The 19195-nt window shown below is 35.6% G+C and overlaps 1 protein-coding gene across 1 annotated transcript; it reads left to right on the forward strand.

Annotated features, from left to right (window-relative positions):
* The first annotated feature begins 8310 nt into the window (after positions 1–8310).
* Positions 8311–9949, forward strand: LOC114306018 (hydroquinone glucosyltransferase). Its single transcript, XM_028251173.2, has one exon. The coding sequence runs from the start codon at positions 8322–8324 to the stop codon at positions 9816–9818; it is 1497 nt and encodes a 498-aa protein (XP_028106974.2). The 5' UTR covers positions 8311–8321; the 3' UTR covers positions 9819–9949.
* Positions 9950–19195: the final 9246 nt, after the last annotated feature.

The following is a 19195-nucleotide window of genomic DNA, read 5'->3' on the forward strand; positions in this document are numbered from 1 at the left end:
TTGTTTGAAAGGGCGAACTTTTCTGGGCGAATTTTGAAGTGGGCAGTAGAGTTGGGACAATTCGACATCAAGTTCCAACCCAAGACCGCAATAAAAGCCCAATCTTTGGCAGACTTCATCGCAGAGTTTACTCCTGGAAGTCATCATATCTGCCCAGTCGACCTAACTGACACAACCGAACTAGGGACGGAAGTTGACGCCGGAATAGCGCAACCCCTAGTAGAAGGTAGTCAATCAAACTCCAAGGCAGACCAGACTCAGGACAACAAGGAAGAAACAAACAAAGGCTCACCAACAATACAATCAGATGACAAAGGGCAGACAGCAAGCATGGACCTTGAAGAAAACACCACTCTTGACCCTACGACATCATCTGACCCCTCCACATGTTGGAAGTTGTTCGTTGGAGAGATGTGGAAGCTCTTTGTGGATGGAGCATCCAACCGGCATGGTGCAGGGCTGGGCATAGTCCTCATCTCCCCAGACGGCCTGGTTGTAGAGCAAGCAATCTACCTTGGCTTCCCAACATCAAACAACGAAGCGGAATATGAAGCGCTTCTCGCAGGACTCAAATCAGCATGCTACATGAAGGCCACCGAACTAATGGTTTACAGCGACTCACAGCTGGTGGTAAATCAAATTTCTGGTGACTATGAAGCAAAGGATGATAGGATGGCCAAGTATCAAGAGTTGGTTAGAACAGAAATCAAGAAATTTGAAATAGTAAGGATAGAACAAATCGGCAGGGAGGAAAACAGCAGAGCAGACGAACTAGCAGGCTTCGCCTCAATGGAAGATCCCTCCATACCTCATCCACTACTAATCGACTACCTACCTAGACCAAGCATAGAAGACCCCGAAGCAGAAGAAGTATGTTGCGCAGAATTAGGCCCCTCTTGGATGGATCCCATCATCCTATTCCTAAAAGACGGCATCCTACCAGAAGAGAAAAAAGAAGCCAACAGAATAAGGGCGAAGTCGCAGCGATTTTGGCTATCTCCATCTTTGGCATTATACAAGAAGTCATTCTCAGGGCCTTACCTAAAGTGCGTTCACCCCAGCAAAGTAGAAGCATTCTTGTTCGAAATACACGAAGGAGTGTGCGGAAGCCATCAAGGGGGAAGGTCGCTAGCTTACAGGGCCATTTCACAAGGTTATTGGTGGCCATATATGTAGGCAGACTCAGAGAAATATGTGAAGAAGTGTGAAAAATGCCAGAAATTCGCACATCAAATACATCAACCAGCTAGAGAACTCCTACCATTGACTAGCCCATGGCCTTTTGCAATGTGGGGCTTAGACATAGTAGGACCACTTCCAACAGCACCCGGCGACAGAAAATTCTTTCTCGCAGCAACAAACTACTTCATAAAGTGGGTGGAAGCAGAAGCATTGGCATCAATTAAGGAAAAAGATGTGAAGAAGTTCGTCTGGCAGAACATCATCACTCGGTTTGGCATTCCAAAAGCCCTAATTTCAGACAATGGCACTCAGTTCGACGGCAGAATCTTCAGAAGCTTTTGTGAAGAGTACAAGATAGAGTTCTACAATTCTACACCGGCATATCCTCAAGAAAATGGCCAAGCAGAAGCATCAAATAAAGTCGTCTTGGATGGACTGAAGAAAAGGTTAGAGAAGGCAAAAGGCAAATGGGCAGATGAACTTCCTCATGTTTTATGGGCTTACCGCACCACACCTCGGCGATCAACAGGAGAAACACCATTCTCCTTAGCCTACGGAATGGAAGCAATAATCCCACTAGAAGTTGGCCTCCCCACAATTCGAAGCGAAAATTTCGATCCAGACTTGAATGGAGAAGCCATAGCTTTGGAACTCGTCCTTGCAGAAGAAAGAAGAGAAAAAGCAATGGTTCACATTGCCTCATACCAACGAGAGTTAATCAGAAAATACAACAAAACGGTGCATCCGAGACAATTCAAGATTGGGGATTGGGTACTGCGCAAAGTAATGGGAAACACCTTGATACCAGGAGACAGCAAGTTTGGACCAAACTGGGAAGGTTCTTATAAGGTGGTTGGGTTAGCAGGCAAAGGGGCATACCACCTAGAAGACAAGGATGACAAAGCAATCCCTAGGCCATGGAACACGGCCAATCTCAAGTTATTTTACTTCTAGCTTTTCTTTTTCAAACATATGTAAATTTTTCTTTCTTCAATAAAACAAGCAATTCTTTTCAGCACAAGTTGTTCTTTGTAAAAGTTAGCTTTAGTGAAGATTAGGCACAGTGCAAGCACTTTATTCTAAGTTAGCTGGAAAAACTAACTTAGAGGTTGGCTGGAATAAACCAACACCCTTCCTAAGCCCAGGATAAGGATCTAGGCTGCAGGACGTTTGGTCGGAATAACTAAACATTATTCTAAGTTAGCTGGAAAAACTAACTTAGATGGTTGGCTGGAATAAACCAACTCTTGTTACTCTTCAGCCGAAGTAAGGGTATGGCTGAAGAGTGGTTGGCTGGAATAAACCAACTCTTGATTACTCTTCAGCCGAAGCAAGGGTATGGCTGAAGAGTGGTTGGCTGGAATAAACCAACTCTTGTTACTCTTCAGCCGAAGTAAGGGTATGGCTGAAGAGTGGTTGGCTGGAATAAACCAACTCTTGTTACTCTTCAGCCGAAGTAAGGGTATGGCTGAAGAATGGTTGGCTGGAATAAACCAACTCTTGATTACTCTTCAGCCGAAGCAAGGGTATGGCTGAAGAGTGGTTGGCTGGAATAAACCAACTCTTGTTACTCTTCAGCCGAAGTAAGGGTATGGCTGAAGAGTGGTTCGCTGGAATAAACCAACTCTTGTTACTCTTCAGCCGAAGTAAGGGTATGGCTGAAGAATGGTTGGCTGGAATAAACCAACTCTTGTTACTCTTCAACCGAAGTAAGGGTATGGCTGAAGAGTGGTTGGCTGGAATAAACCAACTCTTGTTACTCTTCAGCCGAAGTAAGGGAAGGGCTGAAAAATAGTTGGCTGGATTAAACAAACTCTATATACTCCCCAGCCGAAGTAAATATATCGGCTAAGGAGTGGTTGGCTGGTAAGCATAGTTTAACCAGCTAAAACCAGAATAAGAGTTCAAACAAAATTTTCATTCAAGACATTACAAATGCAAGCATACGAATCAAAACCGGAATAAGAGTTCAAGCAAAATTTTTCATTCATTGAAAAGCCATTACAAAGAAGGGGCATAGCCCGGTTACAAGAACAAAAAATAACGAAAGGAAAAAATACATAATCAAGAGAAAAGTTCTTCAATTTCGGCATCAAAAGCTGCATCAGCATCAGAACGAAGACCGGTTTCAGGAGGGAGCTCGCTCTCAGTTGCCAGGGTGGTTTCGGTTGGAACCACGGTTTCACCTGGTAGTTCATTAGTCAGGTCTTCCACCGTAGGCTCCAACCGAACTGACGGGTCCGCACTAACAACCGGAGTATCTTCAGAGATAGAATCTTCATCAGAATCTGAGTCTCTAAGAAACTGCTCTTGCATGGCATTAGCATACTCCACAAGGGAGCTCGGTATGAAGTAGGCTGGAGGGTTGAAAACCTCGGTCTGTGGATCGTGACCGAGCTTCTCAACAGCCGCCCTCCAGCCGCACTTGAAGAACAGCTCCTTGGCAGCATTGCATTGCTTGGCATAAGCATCCTCTACCTTCTTGAAGCCTTGTTTGCCGGCCTCTTTTGCGCTCTCCTTCACTTGGGATATTTTGGCATCTCTCTTTCTTTCGAGCTTCACCAGCTCGCGCAGGTACTTGTCCTTCAGAGCTATGGCAGCCTTCTGCCTTTCTGCTTCGGCCGAACTAACCAGTCCGGTCAGCCTGCTGTTCTCAGCTTGTAGCTCGGCCATTTGCTTCTTGATGTCTTCTACCTCGGCCGACTTCACTTCGGCTTCTGCCACAGCTTGCCTTGTAGTTTTTCTGAGTTCCAGTACTTTCTTGTGAGTGTTGTAGTTTTTTTGAATTGCCTGGCAAAAACAAAGACTTCCCATGAGCCGAAGTAAAAATTAAAAAACTAGACAGAAAAACGGACAGAGCTGCTTACCAGGATCATGGACTTCGTTGCAGACCGAATGGACTTTAATTCGGTATTTAGCTGCTTTTGGTGGTGCTCCATATCCTTGGGGAGGCACACACTCTTGGCCAGGCTAAAGGCCAACTGGTGATCTTTTTTTGGCGACAACCGAATCAGCATCTAGGATATCTCGGTCGTTGAAGCTAAGCTTTGGTGCCCAGCTGGTGATAGTTCGGTCGGCAGGCTGCGGTTGGGGGCTCGGTGGCAGAATCGGTGAAACAGCAGTCTCATATTCTACCAAACTTGGTTCAGACTCGGTGGTTCGGGCGCGTTTGGTTCGGCGCGATGAAGATGGCTGTTGAGAGGGGAGGGCCACAACGGTAGGCTGCGTTTGGCTTGGTAACGGTACTTCGGGCCTACTTGTCTCGGTCAGAAGCGCCCTTAGTCTGTTCTTCTTGGCCATTTCCTCTTCAGCGGTTAATGGAATTAATCTTATTTCGGGCAAGGTTGGGTCCGGTTCTGGAGCGTCTTCAAGAAGGAAATCGGTCACTCTGGCTTTTCGGCGACCGCTATACCTATAGGTCGGCTCAAAGTTTAGAAGCTTAGCCCAACTCCTTTCTTTAAACCGTAATGCGGCTCGGAGTGTGTTCAGATTTGGGTAACTGTACAGGGATGCAAGATGAGATGAGTCTGCAAAAAGATACAACTGTCAGATCGGTTGTGACATCTGAAACCGAAGTAAAAGAAAACATGTATAAAACTGAAGTAACTCTACCAGGTTCTCCTTTTTTCTAGTTTATACTTCGGCCTGGGATTTGGGCTTGCTGATCTTCAAAATTGCCCGATACCCAGAAAAAGTCATCATCATTTACATCCTTATCTGGCGTATCTTTTATTATCTTTTCTCTACGACGGCGTATCCTAAGGTAATAAACCCAGCCATCGTCCTTGGAACCTATAGAGTACTGGTGGAAGATTTCGGCTAGACCGAGGTTCAGGCCTGCTTGGCGGTTTAGTTCGGCTATACCCATTATTATCCGGTATGTGTTGGTGGATAGCTGGGTTGGGCATAATCTGGTTTGCCTAAGAAACTCACAAATTAAAGGCTGAACTGGGAACCTTAGTCCGGTCTCTATTATGGAAAGCAGGGTAAAAGGTACAAAGCCTGCTTCGCCCCATGGTATGATGTCCTGCTTGGCTAGGGTAAGGTGTACATCGTCTGGAATGCCATAATCCCTTCGGAATTCGGCCATGCCACCAGGGGTCTCTACCAAATACCTATACTTACCCATTTGTTGTATAATTTATGAATAGCTTATATCGGTGCAAAAATTGTGCTCAGTAGCACGGTTGAGCGCACGAAGAAGTGCCTGGGCAACCTAAGTCTGCAAAGTAAAAAACAAAGGGGTTAAGCACAGATCATAGGACCGTGCTACAAATTAAAAGCATGGTACAAGAGCCCTACTTCGGCCTTGTGAACTGGTTCTACCTCGGTTCATCAAAAGGTTTGGTAGCTCGGTTTGAGCAGGTTACTCATTAGACCGGTTCATCGTCTGGGGACAGCTTTCTGAGTTCGGTCTAGAAAATTAAGAAAGCTGGCTTAGCCCCGAAGGTCTAATTCGGTTAAACTTGAGTTTTGTTACTTCGGTTGAGCCTCTAGGGGCAGCTTTCTGAGTTTGGTATAGAAACTAAGAAAGCTGGCTTAGCCCCAAAGGCTTAGCTCGGTTGAAGACTGAGGTTCCTAGTTTAATGTATTCAAACTTCGTTCGGTGATCTTATTTCGGCTAAGGTGAATCAGAAGGTTATTTTTTGAAGCTGCTGTCATCTCTACAAGTTCTAGTTCGGTTATTATCTAAGGGGATCTACCTATATAGGACAAACAGTATCCTAGTTCGGTTGCTACATGATTTTGGATCCAAGACTGGTTTTCTACAGGATAATTCATACACACATGAGTTCTACTGATTTTTTCATGAAAGTACAGAAGCGAAGCAAAAATGGAAGAAAATGTTTTGCAAAAACACAGTAAACAAAATGCATAGACCAAATACGAAAGCAAAAATAGGGGAGGGAAAAGGATTTGCTTACCAGATTGAAGAAGAGGGAACTGGAGATAGAGCAGTTGCAGCAATGAAAAGCACGGGCTTGGAAGTGAAGAAATGGAGGCACAGAGAGAGAAGACGAAGAATAAAAGAGTAAGTGATTCAAAAATGAAAGGATAGGGTTGTTTTGTGTAAAGGACAAAAGGCAAAAAGGGCGGGACTATTCAAAAGTTTCGTAGTACGAGGGCGGCGTGACAGCTGCCCCCAGCCTATCAGAACCCGCCACGTGTCATTGGAAAGGGAAGCGTTACAGTCGTAATTGAAGAGACGTTTTGACCGGACAAAACAGAGCTCGGAGTAAAGATTAGCACGGTTTAAAAAGGCTTGGGAGTTTTTAGCTCGGCTGGAGAGGCTAAAGGGTTTTTAGCTCGGCTGGAAAAGCTTAAAATCTCCAGCTCGGCTAGTAGACTGGTAATCCCAATCATGCTGTGCAGATGGAATTAAGGGGCAATTGAGAGGGTAATTTTTGGTGAAAATTGGGCCGAGCTGTGAGATGGACTTTGTGGCCCAAAGTACGAAGGATTGTGTAAAAAAGGCCGAAAAGTTACTCCGGCCCAGGAGGGATAAAGTTACTCTGGTTCAAGAGTGATAAAGTTACTCCAGCCCAAAAGAGATGTTGAGTTACTTCGGTCCGTGCAACTTGGAGTTAGGCCGGTCTCAGAAATAGTCCGGTCATGATGTATTCTGGGTAGGTCGGTTGGAATGTTGCTATTCAGTAGATCGGTCCAAACACACCATGGTTCGTGTATGAGAGAACCGAGATATGGCGAGGCAAGAGGAAGAACCGAACTACTGTTCGTACGGCCTACTCTGTGGCTCAGAATAGCCAGGTTTATCTCGGTCGTATGGCAGTTCGGCCGTAGTTAAAACCATCCCACTTGGTTTAAGCAGTGGGGGTGTAAAAGGATAAGCATTATCTTTTAGGAGTATGGATCCTAGGAGGACTCTGCATGGAGAAATAACGGTCCTGCTAGGATTGTGCCACTCGAAACCTATAAAAGCTCACAAGCATCACCTTGGAGGAGGTAACATAACACAACATACAATTTTTCTTCCCGAACACATTGAGTTTTGTCTATTTGTCAAGTTTTCTGACTTAGGCATCGGAGAGGTTTCCGGCACACACCCGCCGGCTAGCTCACGTTTGTGTTTTCAGGTGACAAAGCGACGTCGTACGGAGGAACGTAGACTTAGTCAACAGGATTATACGAGGAGAATTATTTCTTCCCCGTATACAAACAATGAAATAAAGTAAAATAATAAATGAGTTAAGTTAATATTAAAATATTTTTTATACGAATTCAAAAGGATACAACACAAATGTGACCGACTACAACACGTATAATGCAATACAGAAAATACAAAAATGCAAAATATACAAAAACAAAACACGCGAAAGTTCAACGAAAATGAATTGCGTGGGGTCATACTTAAAAATCTCAGCCACATAATTTACTTTTTTTATTTTTGTCTTTTTCTGTGCGTACATTTTCACTGTTGGTTACGCTATCAAAAAAGTTAGGTTCAGAATAGAATCCATAATTTATCAAGAATGAATATCTATGTTGGAGATTAAGGTTTCGTTTGGGAAGTGATTTGGTTTTTTAGTTTTTTGATTTTTTTGACTATTTTAATTTGAGTTTAAAAGTTTGATTTGGGAAGAGTTTTTTGATTTTTTGACTTTTTTGAGTTTTTTGTGAGAGAAGAATGTAATGATTATGGGTTGGATGTGATGTTTTGTTTGTTATGACTAAAATAGCCTATTTTGTTTTTTGTGGCTAAAATAATCAAAAAAACCCTGCAAACTCACTTGCCAAACACAGGCTAAATTGATAAAGTGTAAGATATTTGAGTAAAATAAATTTGAATTATTGATTTATAATTTTAAATAAATTATAGATAAATAACTTTGAATTTGTAGTCTTCTTGTTACTATGTCTCCGTTTGAAAAGTTAATTATTTTAATAAATTATTTTAATTTTTAACTATTTTAACTTGGCTAAAATAATTGTGTTTGGTAAGAGGGTTGGATTTTTATTTTTTTTTGTAATTGAATGTAATGTTTATAAGAGAAATAATAAAATAATTAAAATTTAATGTGAAATTTTGTCTTACTAACTATTTTAATTTTTTTTAAATCTTTTAATACTATTTTAATCTAAAAAACCCCTAATTTGTCTCTTCCCAAACACCCCTACATATGCATGTCTCCAGTCTTTGCTTTGCACTCACTCACATCTTCACAATGGAAACTACAACCAGCAACAAGCACAAGCCTCACATAGCCATCTTCCCCTCCCCAGGAATGGGTCATCTCATCCCACTCGCCGAGTTCGCGAAGCAACTCGTCTTTTCCCACCACTTCTCCGTCAGCTTTATCGTTCCTAACTTCGGCTTTCCCATCAAATCCCAGAAATCTTTTCTCGATTCGCTGCCTGAACCCATTACCGCCGTCTATCTTCCTCCTCCGGTCATCTCCAACGATCTCTCGGGCAGTCTCAATCCCGCAACCCTAGTCACAACCGGCATGACTCGGTGCGTCCAGGGTCTCCGTGACTCACTCAAGACCTTAACTGAGTCAACCCGCCTCGTAGCCTTGGTGGTTGATGCGGTTGGCACTGACGCCTTCGATTTAACGGAAGAGTTGGATATTTTACGGTACGTTTTCGCACCTTTCTGTGCAATGTCACTATCTCTTTTTTTTCACTTGTCCAAGCTTGACGAAACGGGTATTAAAGACTACAAAGATTTACCCGACCCGATTGAAATACCGGGTTGCATTCCTATTCGCCCGACAGCATTGCCCGGTGTGATTCAGGATTCAAACAGTGAGTTCTATAAATTGTTTCTTTACCATGCCAAAAGGTACTACTTGGCTGATGGGATTATCGTCAATAGTTTCATAGACTTGGAACCGGGTGCTTTTAAGGTTTTAATGGAGGACGGGTCGGGTAAACCACCATTTTATCCGATTGGACCTCTGTTACAAACCGGTCCCACAATTGATGATGGGACCCTTTGCTTGACATGGCTCGATAAACAGCCACGTGGCTCAGTCCTATTTGTTTCCTTTGGGAGCAGTGGGACCATTTCTCAGGAGCAGTTAACTGAACTAGCATTGGGTTTGGAGATGAGTGAACAAAAATTCATCTGGGTTGTTAGGATCCCAGCTAAGAATGCTGCAAATGGTGTGTACTACAATGCACAAAGCAATAAAGAGGAAGACCCTTTTGATTTCTTGCCCAATGGGTTCATGGAGAGGACAATAACAAGAGGGTTGGGTCTATTGGTGAAATCATGGGCTCCACAGGTTCAGATCTTGAGCCATGGCTCAACCGGGGGGTTCATTAGTCACTGTGGATGGAACTCAACCATAGAGAGCTTAACCCATGGAGTGCCTTTAATTGCTTGGCCACTCTACGCAGAGCAAGAAATGATTAAGCTAATGCTAACCCAAGATTTGAAAGTCGCATTAACACCAAAGAAGAATGAAAATGGCATGGTTGGGAGGGAAGAAATTGCAAAATGTGTGAGGGATCTTATTGTAGGAGAAGAAGGGAAATTGCTTCGGAAGAAGACGACGGAATTGAAAGATGCTGCTGCCATGGCCACAAGTGAACATGGATCATCTACAAAGTCACTTGCTCAGCTCATTCAAATTTTTGAAAACCACAATGTTTTGCCTCTTAAAAAATGAAGTTATTAGTTAATTATATTAAAAGTGTTATGAATCAGAATTAAAATAATTATTTAAATGTATTGTATTGATTTAAACTTAGTGCGACGGGAGTCACACATAATAAATCATATTTACGCATTTGAAATTAATTTCTTTCCCTTTTTTTATTATTTTTTTTTAGCATTGTCGGAGATCTGGGTTGTTTGAGATGCCTTAAATAAGTGTACTTTTTGACTTTTTATGAAATATGGGTTAGGTATGAAATGATGTGATAGAGAGATGATGTGATTTAAATAAAATAGTAAATTTTTGACGTTTTAAATTTTTTTGAGAATGTCAAATTTGGCCATAGCAATTCTTTTTGTACAAGTCTTGCATATGTACACGGATTTCCCAAGTAACTTTATGTTGGTGTTTTAATGCAAATTTTTATTTAATATTACGTTTTACATGAGAACTCCGTCGGTGCATTCATTTCCACCTTATAGAGTTGTATTACAGCCATTATAATTTGCATTGATGGAAAGGTAAGAAACTCGCTGAGAACATTATAATATAATCATTACATAACGTACGGTTGGTTTAATAATTAACTTTTAATTTCACTTTAAACTATAAGCTTTGTTTGAAAATTGATTATTTTAATTATTTTTTTAGCATTTTATAAAAAAAATATACAAAAAATAAAAAGAATGATATGACAATATTTATATATATATTTTTAATTTTTCAATTAATAACCATTCTATGGGACCGTTTGTTACAACTTTTGGAGAGTGGTTATAACTTATTTTGATTTGAGAGTCTGTGTCAAACTGTGTGGTGTAACTTCTGCTTAGAGTTTGTCGGTGTTTGGAAAGTGAGTTTTTATGTAGGTTTTTTTAGTTGTAGAATATTATTAGAATTTTTTTTTTTTTTTTGTGTTTGGGAAGATAGTTGAGTTTTTTTTGTGGTTGAATGTGATGTTTGTGAAAGAAAAAATGAAATGATTATGAGGTTTGATGTGATATTTTGTTTGGATTTATTTTTTTAATTTTGCAAAAATTGTCTTTTAGTGAAAAAAAAATAATAAAAAAAAAAATTGTTGTCAAATACCGCCTTTATTAGGCAGAAATAACTTAAATAAGTTAAAAAAAATTAATTACTTAAAATCTGAGGTAAGAATATTTTTAATTTATACTTTTTAATTACCAACTTTTATCTTGAAAAAAATTCCACCAAACACGCATTTGCGCCTTCTCTTTAGTAATGAACTTTATCTTGCTCCTAGATTGGCAGTGATTTAACATTCCAGCTCATGTCCATCCATTATTAACTGGTTGTTTGGGATGCCTTAAATAAGTATTTTTTTATCTTTTTAGATTAAAAAATGAGAAAGAAAATATGGATGTTTGAGTTAACTTTTTGACTTTTTATGAAAAAATGTGTAATAAAAAATTATAAAAATTGATTTGTAGGGAAAAATTAGGATTAAGAATTGTGCAGCCGTAATTGTTGACTTTTGATGAGTAGTGTTAACTTTTTAACTTTTTGAGTAACTTTTTGACCTTTTAACTTTTTTACAATATGCGAAACTTGACTTAAGTCCCAACCGGTTGGGGGTACTTGTTAACATAAATTTCGAAGAAAAAAAATCACCAACCGGCAACAATAATATAATAATGGGACTACAATTCACTTATTAATTTGATATTTTATCAATTTGATCACCATTACACAGTGACTTTGGGCAAATTTTGGAATCATAAGGGGTTGTTGGTTTTTGAGTTGGGCTAAAAAACCACAGAAGGATGATAAAAAGTCAAAAAATCACAAAAAATTAAAAATCACAAAAGGATAAAAAAATTCACAATTTCAAAGCTAAAAAGTCAAAAAAGTCAATTAAGAATACCAAATGAACAAAAAAGTCTCAGACTAAAAAAGTTAAAAAAATAAAAAAACTAATTAAAAAAGTCATTGTCAAACGAAGGTTGAGTCTAGCTTCCTATATAGTACGAACCTTTTGAGTTAGGTCAAGTTTGGCATGATTGAAAAAAGATAAAAAGTCAAAAAGTCACTATTCTATTTAAGTCATATCATCTTATTTAAATCACATCACCTCTCTAACACATCACTTCAAACCCAACCCAAACCCAACCCATATTTCATAAAAAGTCAAAAAGTACACTTATTTAGTCTTCCCAAACTAGGCCTAATATTAAATAGAAAACATAAATATACATTACAAATATATATAATTTTGGAAAATTATGAAAGTGCAAATTACACACATGGTCTATGCACTCCAAATTGTATGTCAATCAGCAGATCATTTTTTTCTTTAATTTCTATTCAATTTATTAATGGGCATTACAATTGGATTAAATTGACAAAATGTAAAAAATTAAATAACAAAATTGATGCAATTGAAATTATAGGATGAAATTGATACAGTAGGCAACCTACATAGATCACATATGTAATTTTCCCAATAAGAAAGATAAGAAGGGCCTTTAAGAATATTTAATTTATTTGCAAAGAAAAAAAAAATAGAGAGAAGAGGGAAAGAGTCATTTTTGTATTCAAAGTCCTTATGTTATAGGTAGAAAATTAAGAGGGGCTTTTAATAATATTAATTTTTAGTAGATCTTAAATGATTTAGGGTGGGCACAATTATTTCTTAAGGATTAAACAAAACACTTTTTAAATATATAGGTGCTAATGTAATTATAAAAATAAAATAAAATTGAGGGTGGTCCTTTCTTATATTTGTACATGGTCTCACCACCCATGTCTATTTTTAAAAAGAATAATGCTTGGGACCCCCTTTTGGGGGTCACCCCCTCACCCCCCTTTGTCACGTGGCGGGTGGTGTTTGGAGGAGCAAGAAAAAAAAGAAAAAGAAAAAGAAAATGTAGCCAATGAGAGATAGAGGGGGTCAAAGGGGGTGGGTGGAAAAGGGGGGATGAATCATTGTTGTTTTAATAACAATAATGATTCAGACTCCCACAAAATATCCCCACAATCCCTACTCACTTGTGATTGGTCCAGGTAAGAAAGAGAAAGAAAAAAAAATAATACAAACACATCATTGGTTCACATTACTGTGAGGGTTGTGGGAGTCTCCCAAAAAGGGGTTCCAAACATTTCCCTTTAATAAAGTGTTGACACATCAAGATTGGCCCAACCCTTAACTAGGTGTAAAGAAAAATTTAATTTGAGAACTTCTTTACCTATAAATATTTAATGTTTGTGCTTTTTAAATAAAAGATAAAACTTATCAAATAATGTGATTAAAAAATTATGACGGAAGTAGCTGATTCATGATTCCCACAGTGGCAAAGTAGAGCATAAATCAACTGATAAATAGGAAACTCATAATACAAATCCTAGAAAGTTCTTTCCAGTTTGGATCTTTGGTAGACAAAAAGCTAGCAGGCAAATTCCAAAATACTGTTAGGTTTGAATTTTTAGATTTCATTTTTCAGATTATTAATTTTTTTAATTTTTTTTACTTAATTTTTTAATATTTTTAGTAATTTTTAAAATTTTTAGATACACCTAACATAAATATACTTCAAAAGTATAATATTGTCAATTTTTTTTAAAAAAAAATTCACTAAATACACAAAAAAAGAAGAAGAGAGAATTCAATACATTTTTTGTATTCTTGTGTATTTATATTGATTTTTTAAAATATTTTTTTACAAATATTTTAATTTTTAGATACTTTTAAGTAAAAAAATTATTTAAAAATTTAAAAATATTCACTAAAAACAAAAAAAAGACGAAAAATAAAAAATTTAATTTTTTAAAAATTAAATTCAAAAAATTGAAATCAAACATAATTGTTTCTGCACTTTATATTATACTATGAAAATTTATTTATCCACAATTTTTTCCTTCAAAGTCTTTGAATGATGTTGCAAGTGAAATTGTAAACGTTGACTCTTGCTCCAACATGGTAACAACTGATATAGGCCCTGTTTGGTAGAGCTGTGAGAAAGTGCTTATAACTTATGTCTCAACAGCTTATAGCTTATAATTTTCAGCTTAAGCTGATTTTCAACTTATTCTTAAAGCATCTCCTGCCCCACTCAAAGAATAAGTTGATTTCTGATTTTCAAAAAGTTATAAGTTATAAGCTATAAGCTATAAGCTAAACTAAACACATCAAAATAACTTAAATTAAGCTAAAAGTTGAAATAAGCTGTAATTAAGCTCTGCCAAACAGACACATAGAACATACATTCTGTCTTGTCACTTCATTTGGACGATTTGAGAGAGAAATTGAGAGGAAATGTGAAGTTGAGGATTGAATAAAATTGCTACAAAATTGGATATTACATCATTTGCCACTTTATGGTAAGATTTTATTTTTAAGAGGTATTTACGCATAGGTTTTAATTTATAAATTTATATTCTATTAAGTTTTAATTAAGATTTTTTGGACCTTAAAATTTGATTAAATTTTTAATATTCAGAATTACCTTTCAAATAATTATTGTTCATTATTTTTGATTATCTATAAAAAAATATGATGATTTGACATTTATTTTGATTTTCAAAATTTTAAAATATCAACTTTCAAATTAAAAAAATTTTAAAAAATTATGTGCAATTTTGGAAAAAACAATAAAAAAAATCAATTATTTTTTTGTGCAAAACTGAATTTTTTGTGTCTATAAAGGAGTATGATGATGAAACATTAATGTACAAAAAAAAAATTAAAATGAAAAAACTGATAACGTTCTTAGTTTTAAAATTAAAAAAAAAAACTGATAATATTCTCGATTTTATTGAATAGCTGAATCAAACCAATGAGTAAAAGGACAAAAACATTTAATCTCATATTAAATTTTTTTATTAGTTAGTGAAATAATTATCTAGAACATTACTATGCAAAATTAATAATGTTTTTAATTTTACTAAATAAAACTTATTGATTTAAAAAACCTTAAAATTTTTAGATAATTAACTCTATTTTTTATTACACAGCCAGCCAAGTTGGCAATGGCCGGAGAGCAAAAAGCCTTGAAGATAAGAATAGCAACTTCTTTTTTTGATCGGGAGAATAGCAACTTCTGGATCTACTTTTTGTTGGTCAATTATTCATTACTTGCTCTCTTGGACTGGTATTTTTGAGGGGGTCAAAAGTTTTAAGGTTTTTTATTTTTATTTTTATTTTTTTAAAACATAATTATTTTGAAGCGAGACTTTCGGCACGATTTGAGTACGGTGCTCCTTTTCATTTGAAAAGAGAAAGGAACACCGAACATAGAAGTCTAAAAGCTGTCTCTCACTGAAAAAAATAAAAAGAAAATATCCTTCCTAAAATTTATTTAAAATATAAATTATTTCTTTTAACTTTAAAAATTATACTTCACCTTTTAAGTTGAGAGATTTATTTATAAGTCATTTTTCAGGCACTTATGATAGGTTAAGTCTTGTGTAATTTCTTATAGAGTGTAACGTGACGTGACACTTACATACACGTAACGTGACGTGACACTTATATAAACATAACGTAACGTGACACATACATAAACGTAACGTAACGTAACGTGTCACGTTACGTTTCGCAAACTTAATGAGCTTTTATTTTTTAAAATTAAATGTGAAAATATTGCTGGTTTATATTGGTGTCACGTTACGTTTCATGTATAGGTGTCACGTTACGTTTATATAAGTGTCACGTTACGTTACGTTTATATAGATATGATTTATGGTAACATTCAATTTTCTATATATAATTTTACTATTATTTATGATATTAACAACTAATATTGACGGTAAATGTATCAACAAACTTCCCACAGGACTTATGAGAACATAAATTTTTTAGTAGGACCATATGTAGCATAAGTCTCCCTAATAGGACTTATAAATAATTTTTCCTTAAATTTTTAATCGTATAACAAATAGTTCTTTTTATTTATAAATGATTAAGTCAAGTAATAATTTTTAATAATATCATAAATATTTTCAACTAACAATTCTAATAATTTTATTGTTAGATAGAAGAACAATTAAGAATTTTATTTTTTTCTATTAATTATATTAAATAAAAAATTCTGTCAACTAGATATATATAATTTAGAACTACTATAAATAATTCATATTTTAAATAAATTTTAAAAGGTATATTTATAATTTATTAAAAAAATTGAACAAAAAAGAATCAATGTTTCGGTTAAATATCCACTTTTGCTAAACACTGCTTTGGTATGATAAAATTTAAAAAAATATAAAAAAAAAGGAAAAGAAAAAGTAATGTCTATCATTGGTGATACTAAGAGCATCTCCAACGGTTCATCAAAATTTTCATTAAGTCTGAGTAAAAAAGTGACTTTTTTCTCATTCTGATACGGAGGGCTCCAATGGTTCATCAAATCAAATTTTCATCAAATCTGCGCCGGGACAACCGGTTGGTCGACCGGTGAAGGCAAATTTTTTTTTTGAATTGTTTGAACTTTTTCAGTGAACTGTCTGAACCTTTTTTTGGGACGACCGGTTGGTCGACCGGTCGATCAGTTGGTCGACTGGTAAGGTAATTTTTTTTTAACTATTTGAACTTTTTTTTAAACTGTTTGAACCCTTTAGTGGTCGACCGGCTGGTCGACCTGTTGGTTTCCCCTAACGGTCAGGAACAGTGATTTGGTAAAATGCTGCGCCTGTTCTCATTTTGGTGAAAGGTTTGGTGAATTCTCGATTTGATATCAATTTGGTGAAACCGTTAGAGCTCAAAAAAGTGACTTTTTTACTAAATTTTAAATTTGATGTCAGGTTTGATGAAACGTTGGAGATGGTCTAACCAATTATAATTTAATGTATGATTGAGTGAATCCTCTTTTAAATGTAACTATTAACCCATGTTGTTTTAATAATTTTTATGTAGCTTCTATGTCATTGTAGTTGGCCGTATGAATGATGATGTCGACGATGCCATGCATGACGATATGATATCAGTAACTTTTCATTAATTTATGTTTATATTTAACAAAATAAATGATAAATGTAATTTAAAATATAAAATTGAAATTAATTACAAATATAATTTAATTAAAGTATTACTGATATTTAATTAATTTAATTTTTTATAAATATATTTTTCTCAATATATTTTAAAAAGTAAATAATTTAAGGATAAATTATAAATACACTTCTTGAGATTTGCTTAAAATACGAATTGTTCCTTGTAGTTTGGAAAATTACAAATATCTCCCTGCTAGAATTTTTTATTTAACAGAATTAATTAAAAAAATAAAATTTCTAACGATTCACCTGTACAACAATAAAATTGTTTGAATTATTAATTAAAATAACATTTTAACATTATTAAAAGGTGTTAATTAACTTAATAATTTATTAATAAAATGATCTACTCCCTTCGTCCCAAAATATTAGTCCTTTATTTCATTTTTCATTGTCCAAAAATATTAGTCATTTTTCAAAAATGAAGTACAAAAATAATATAAATTTTCTATTTTACCCTTTTTTTAAATTCATTAATAACATAAAAAGTATAATTATGACATTCATATTTCTTAAAAAATATACTATCAAAGAGTAATTTTGGAAAATCATTTTTTTAAAGTACAATAATTGTACTACAAAAAAAAGTTAGATTTTCTAAAAAAAACTATTATTTTGAAATAGAGAGAGTATTTGTTATGAAATTAAAAATTTTAAATGACATAATATAATTTATAAAATCACATAAAATAATTTATAATTTAAGTTAACCTGAGAAGTGTGTTTGTAATTTATTCATAATTTAATTATCAAAATAAATCTAGAAATGGGCCCCGCCGCAGAATGGTGACTGATGTACCTCATCTCCTGAGATATTAGGGTTGTGCTAGAGTTTTATTTCATAATGATTGGGTTTAACATGAACTTTTGCTCTTAAAATAAAATAACGGTAAATTGTTAAAAAGTTTAAATTAAGAAGGGTACAAGATATTAAGTTTAATAGATATTTTTTTTTTATTGACGAGAGGTTCATCTTTTGCGAATTAATTTATTAAGAAGTTATTTTATTTATTTTGAAAGATATTTTGTTTTAAATTTTATTTTTTAATTTATCTATTGACTTTTATTAGTTATTTGTTCAATTTTTTTTTTCTATCTGTTCAAAAATTTTCCCTATGTTCAATTTTTTTTACCATATATGTTTAGTTTTTTAATATTTTCAATTCAAATTTTTCTTGTCTATTCAAATATTTGTCCAAATAAATTTTTATTTGTCCCAATTCATACCATTTTCAAAATTTCCCTCTATCTGTTTCTCTATCCAGTTCTCTTTTCTTTTCTCTCTCTATCTTTTTTCTCTCCACTTTCCTTTTCTCTCTCTATCTGTTGAATATTTATTTTTTATTTTTTATTTTTGTATCTGTTAAATACCAAAACAAACCAAATCTTACTTGTTCAAATCTTTCTTTTCACTCTCTTAATCTGTTTCGTCGTCACCATCATCATCATCAACAAAAAAAAAAAAAAATCTCAGATCTTGGTTATTTGGGCATTACAGTCATGTTGCTGACTGAGTCATCAGAGACTTCTTTCCTGGAAATCAATGTATCATTACTTGATCAGCCACACTTCTCAGAAACCTCATACTTGAAAAAAATTAAAATTCAAAAATCTTCATTTTTTCATTCCAATGAAGAAGCATACATTCTGCCATTCTTCCTTTTCTTTAGTTTCTCAATCCCAGTTCTGAATTTTTGCTCTGACTTAGGTCTCCCTCTTCAGTCATTAGTGTTGTAAGCCAATATTGTTGATTATCTCAGCATCTTGGACTAGAAAATAACGGAAACCAATTTTTCCCACAACTCCTAAAACAGCTCCATCAACTGCCTCAACAAGACTTGATCGACACCCCAAGCCAAAGCAAGCTCGAGAGCAGAGGGAGATCCCGAGAAACTCTGGACGGGGTTGCAATCATGTGCGGCGGAGACGGAGCATCCGCTTGTTACTCATCGCCGGTTCGAACCACTAGAGTCGGTGGGTTAAGCTCTGAACCGTCGGATCTGGCAGTTGTTGGAGGCAACGAACTCAAATCGATTGAGATCAGTGGTGAGGGAGGGTGTCGGAGAGGGAGTGGTCGTTGAGGAAGATGAAGCCGGAGAGAGAGAGAGAGAGATGGATGGAGGGTTTGGTTTGGGAAGAGAGGGAATGTAGGTTTGTTTTGATCTGTCAAGTGAGTTTGTTTTCAACAGATAAAGCATGAAGGAGGATGGAGTCTAGGACTAGGATGGATAGTTTGGTTATTTTGTAAAATCATATTCTTACGAGTTTGACGAGAAATTTATCTCCACACCCTTATCTTAATGCATATATTTAATCAAATATTATTTTAATAACAATTATACCTTAACATAAAATGAACATAATGGATATTAAAATACGCC

Source organism: Camellia sinensis, chromosome 13, assembly GCF_055761805.1.
Source record: "Camellia sinensis isolate YWXY chromosome 13, ASM5576180v1, whole genome shotgun sequence".
In the NCBI taxonomy this organism is placed as follows: domain Eukaryota; kingdom Viridiplantae; phylum Streptophyta; class Magnoliopsida; order Ericales; family Theaceae; genus Camellia; species Camellia sinensis.

What these genes read in the sequence shown, in the direction of transcription:
- LOC114306018 (XM_028251173.2), top strand. Translation starts at nt 8,322, where the DNA reads ATGCATGTCTCCAGTCTTTGCTTTGCACTCACTCACATCTTCACAATG.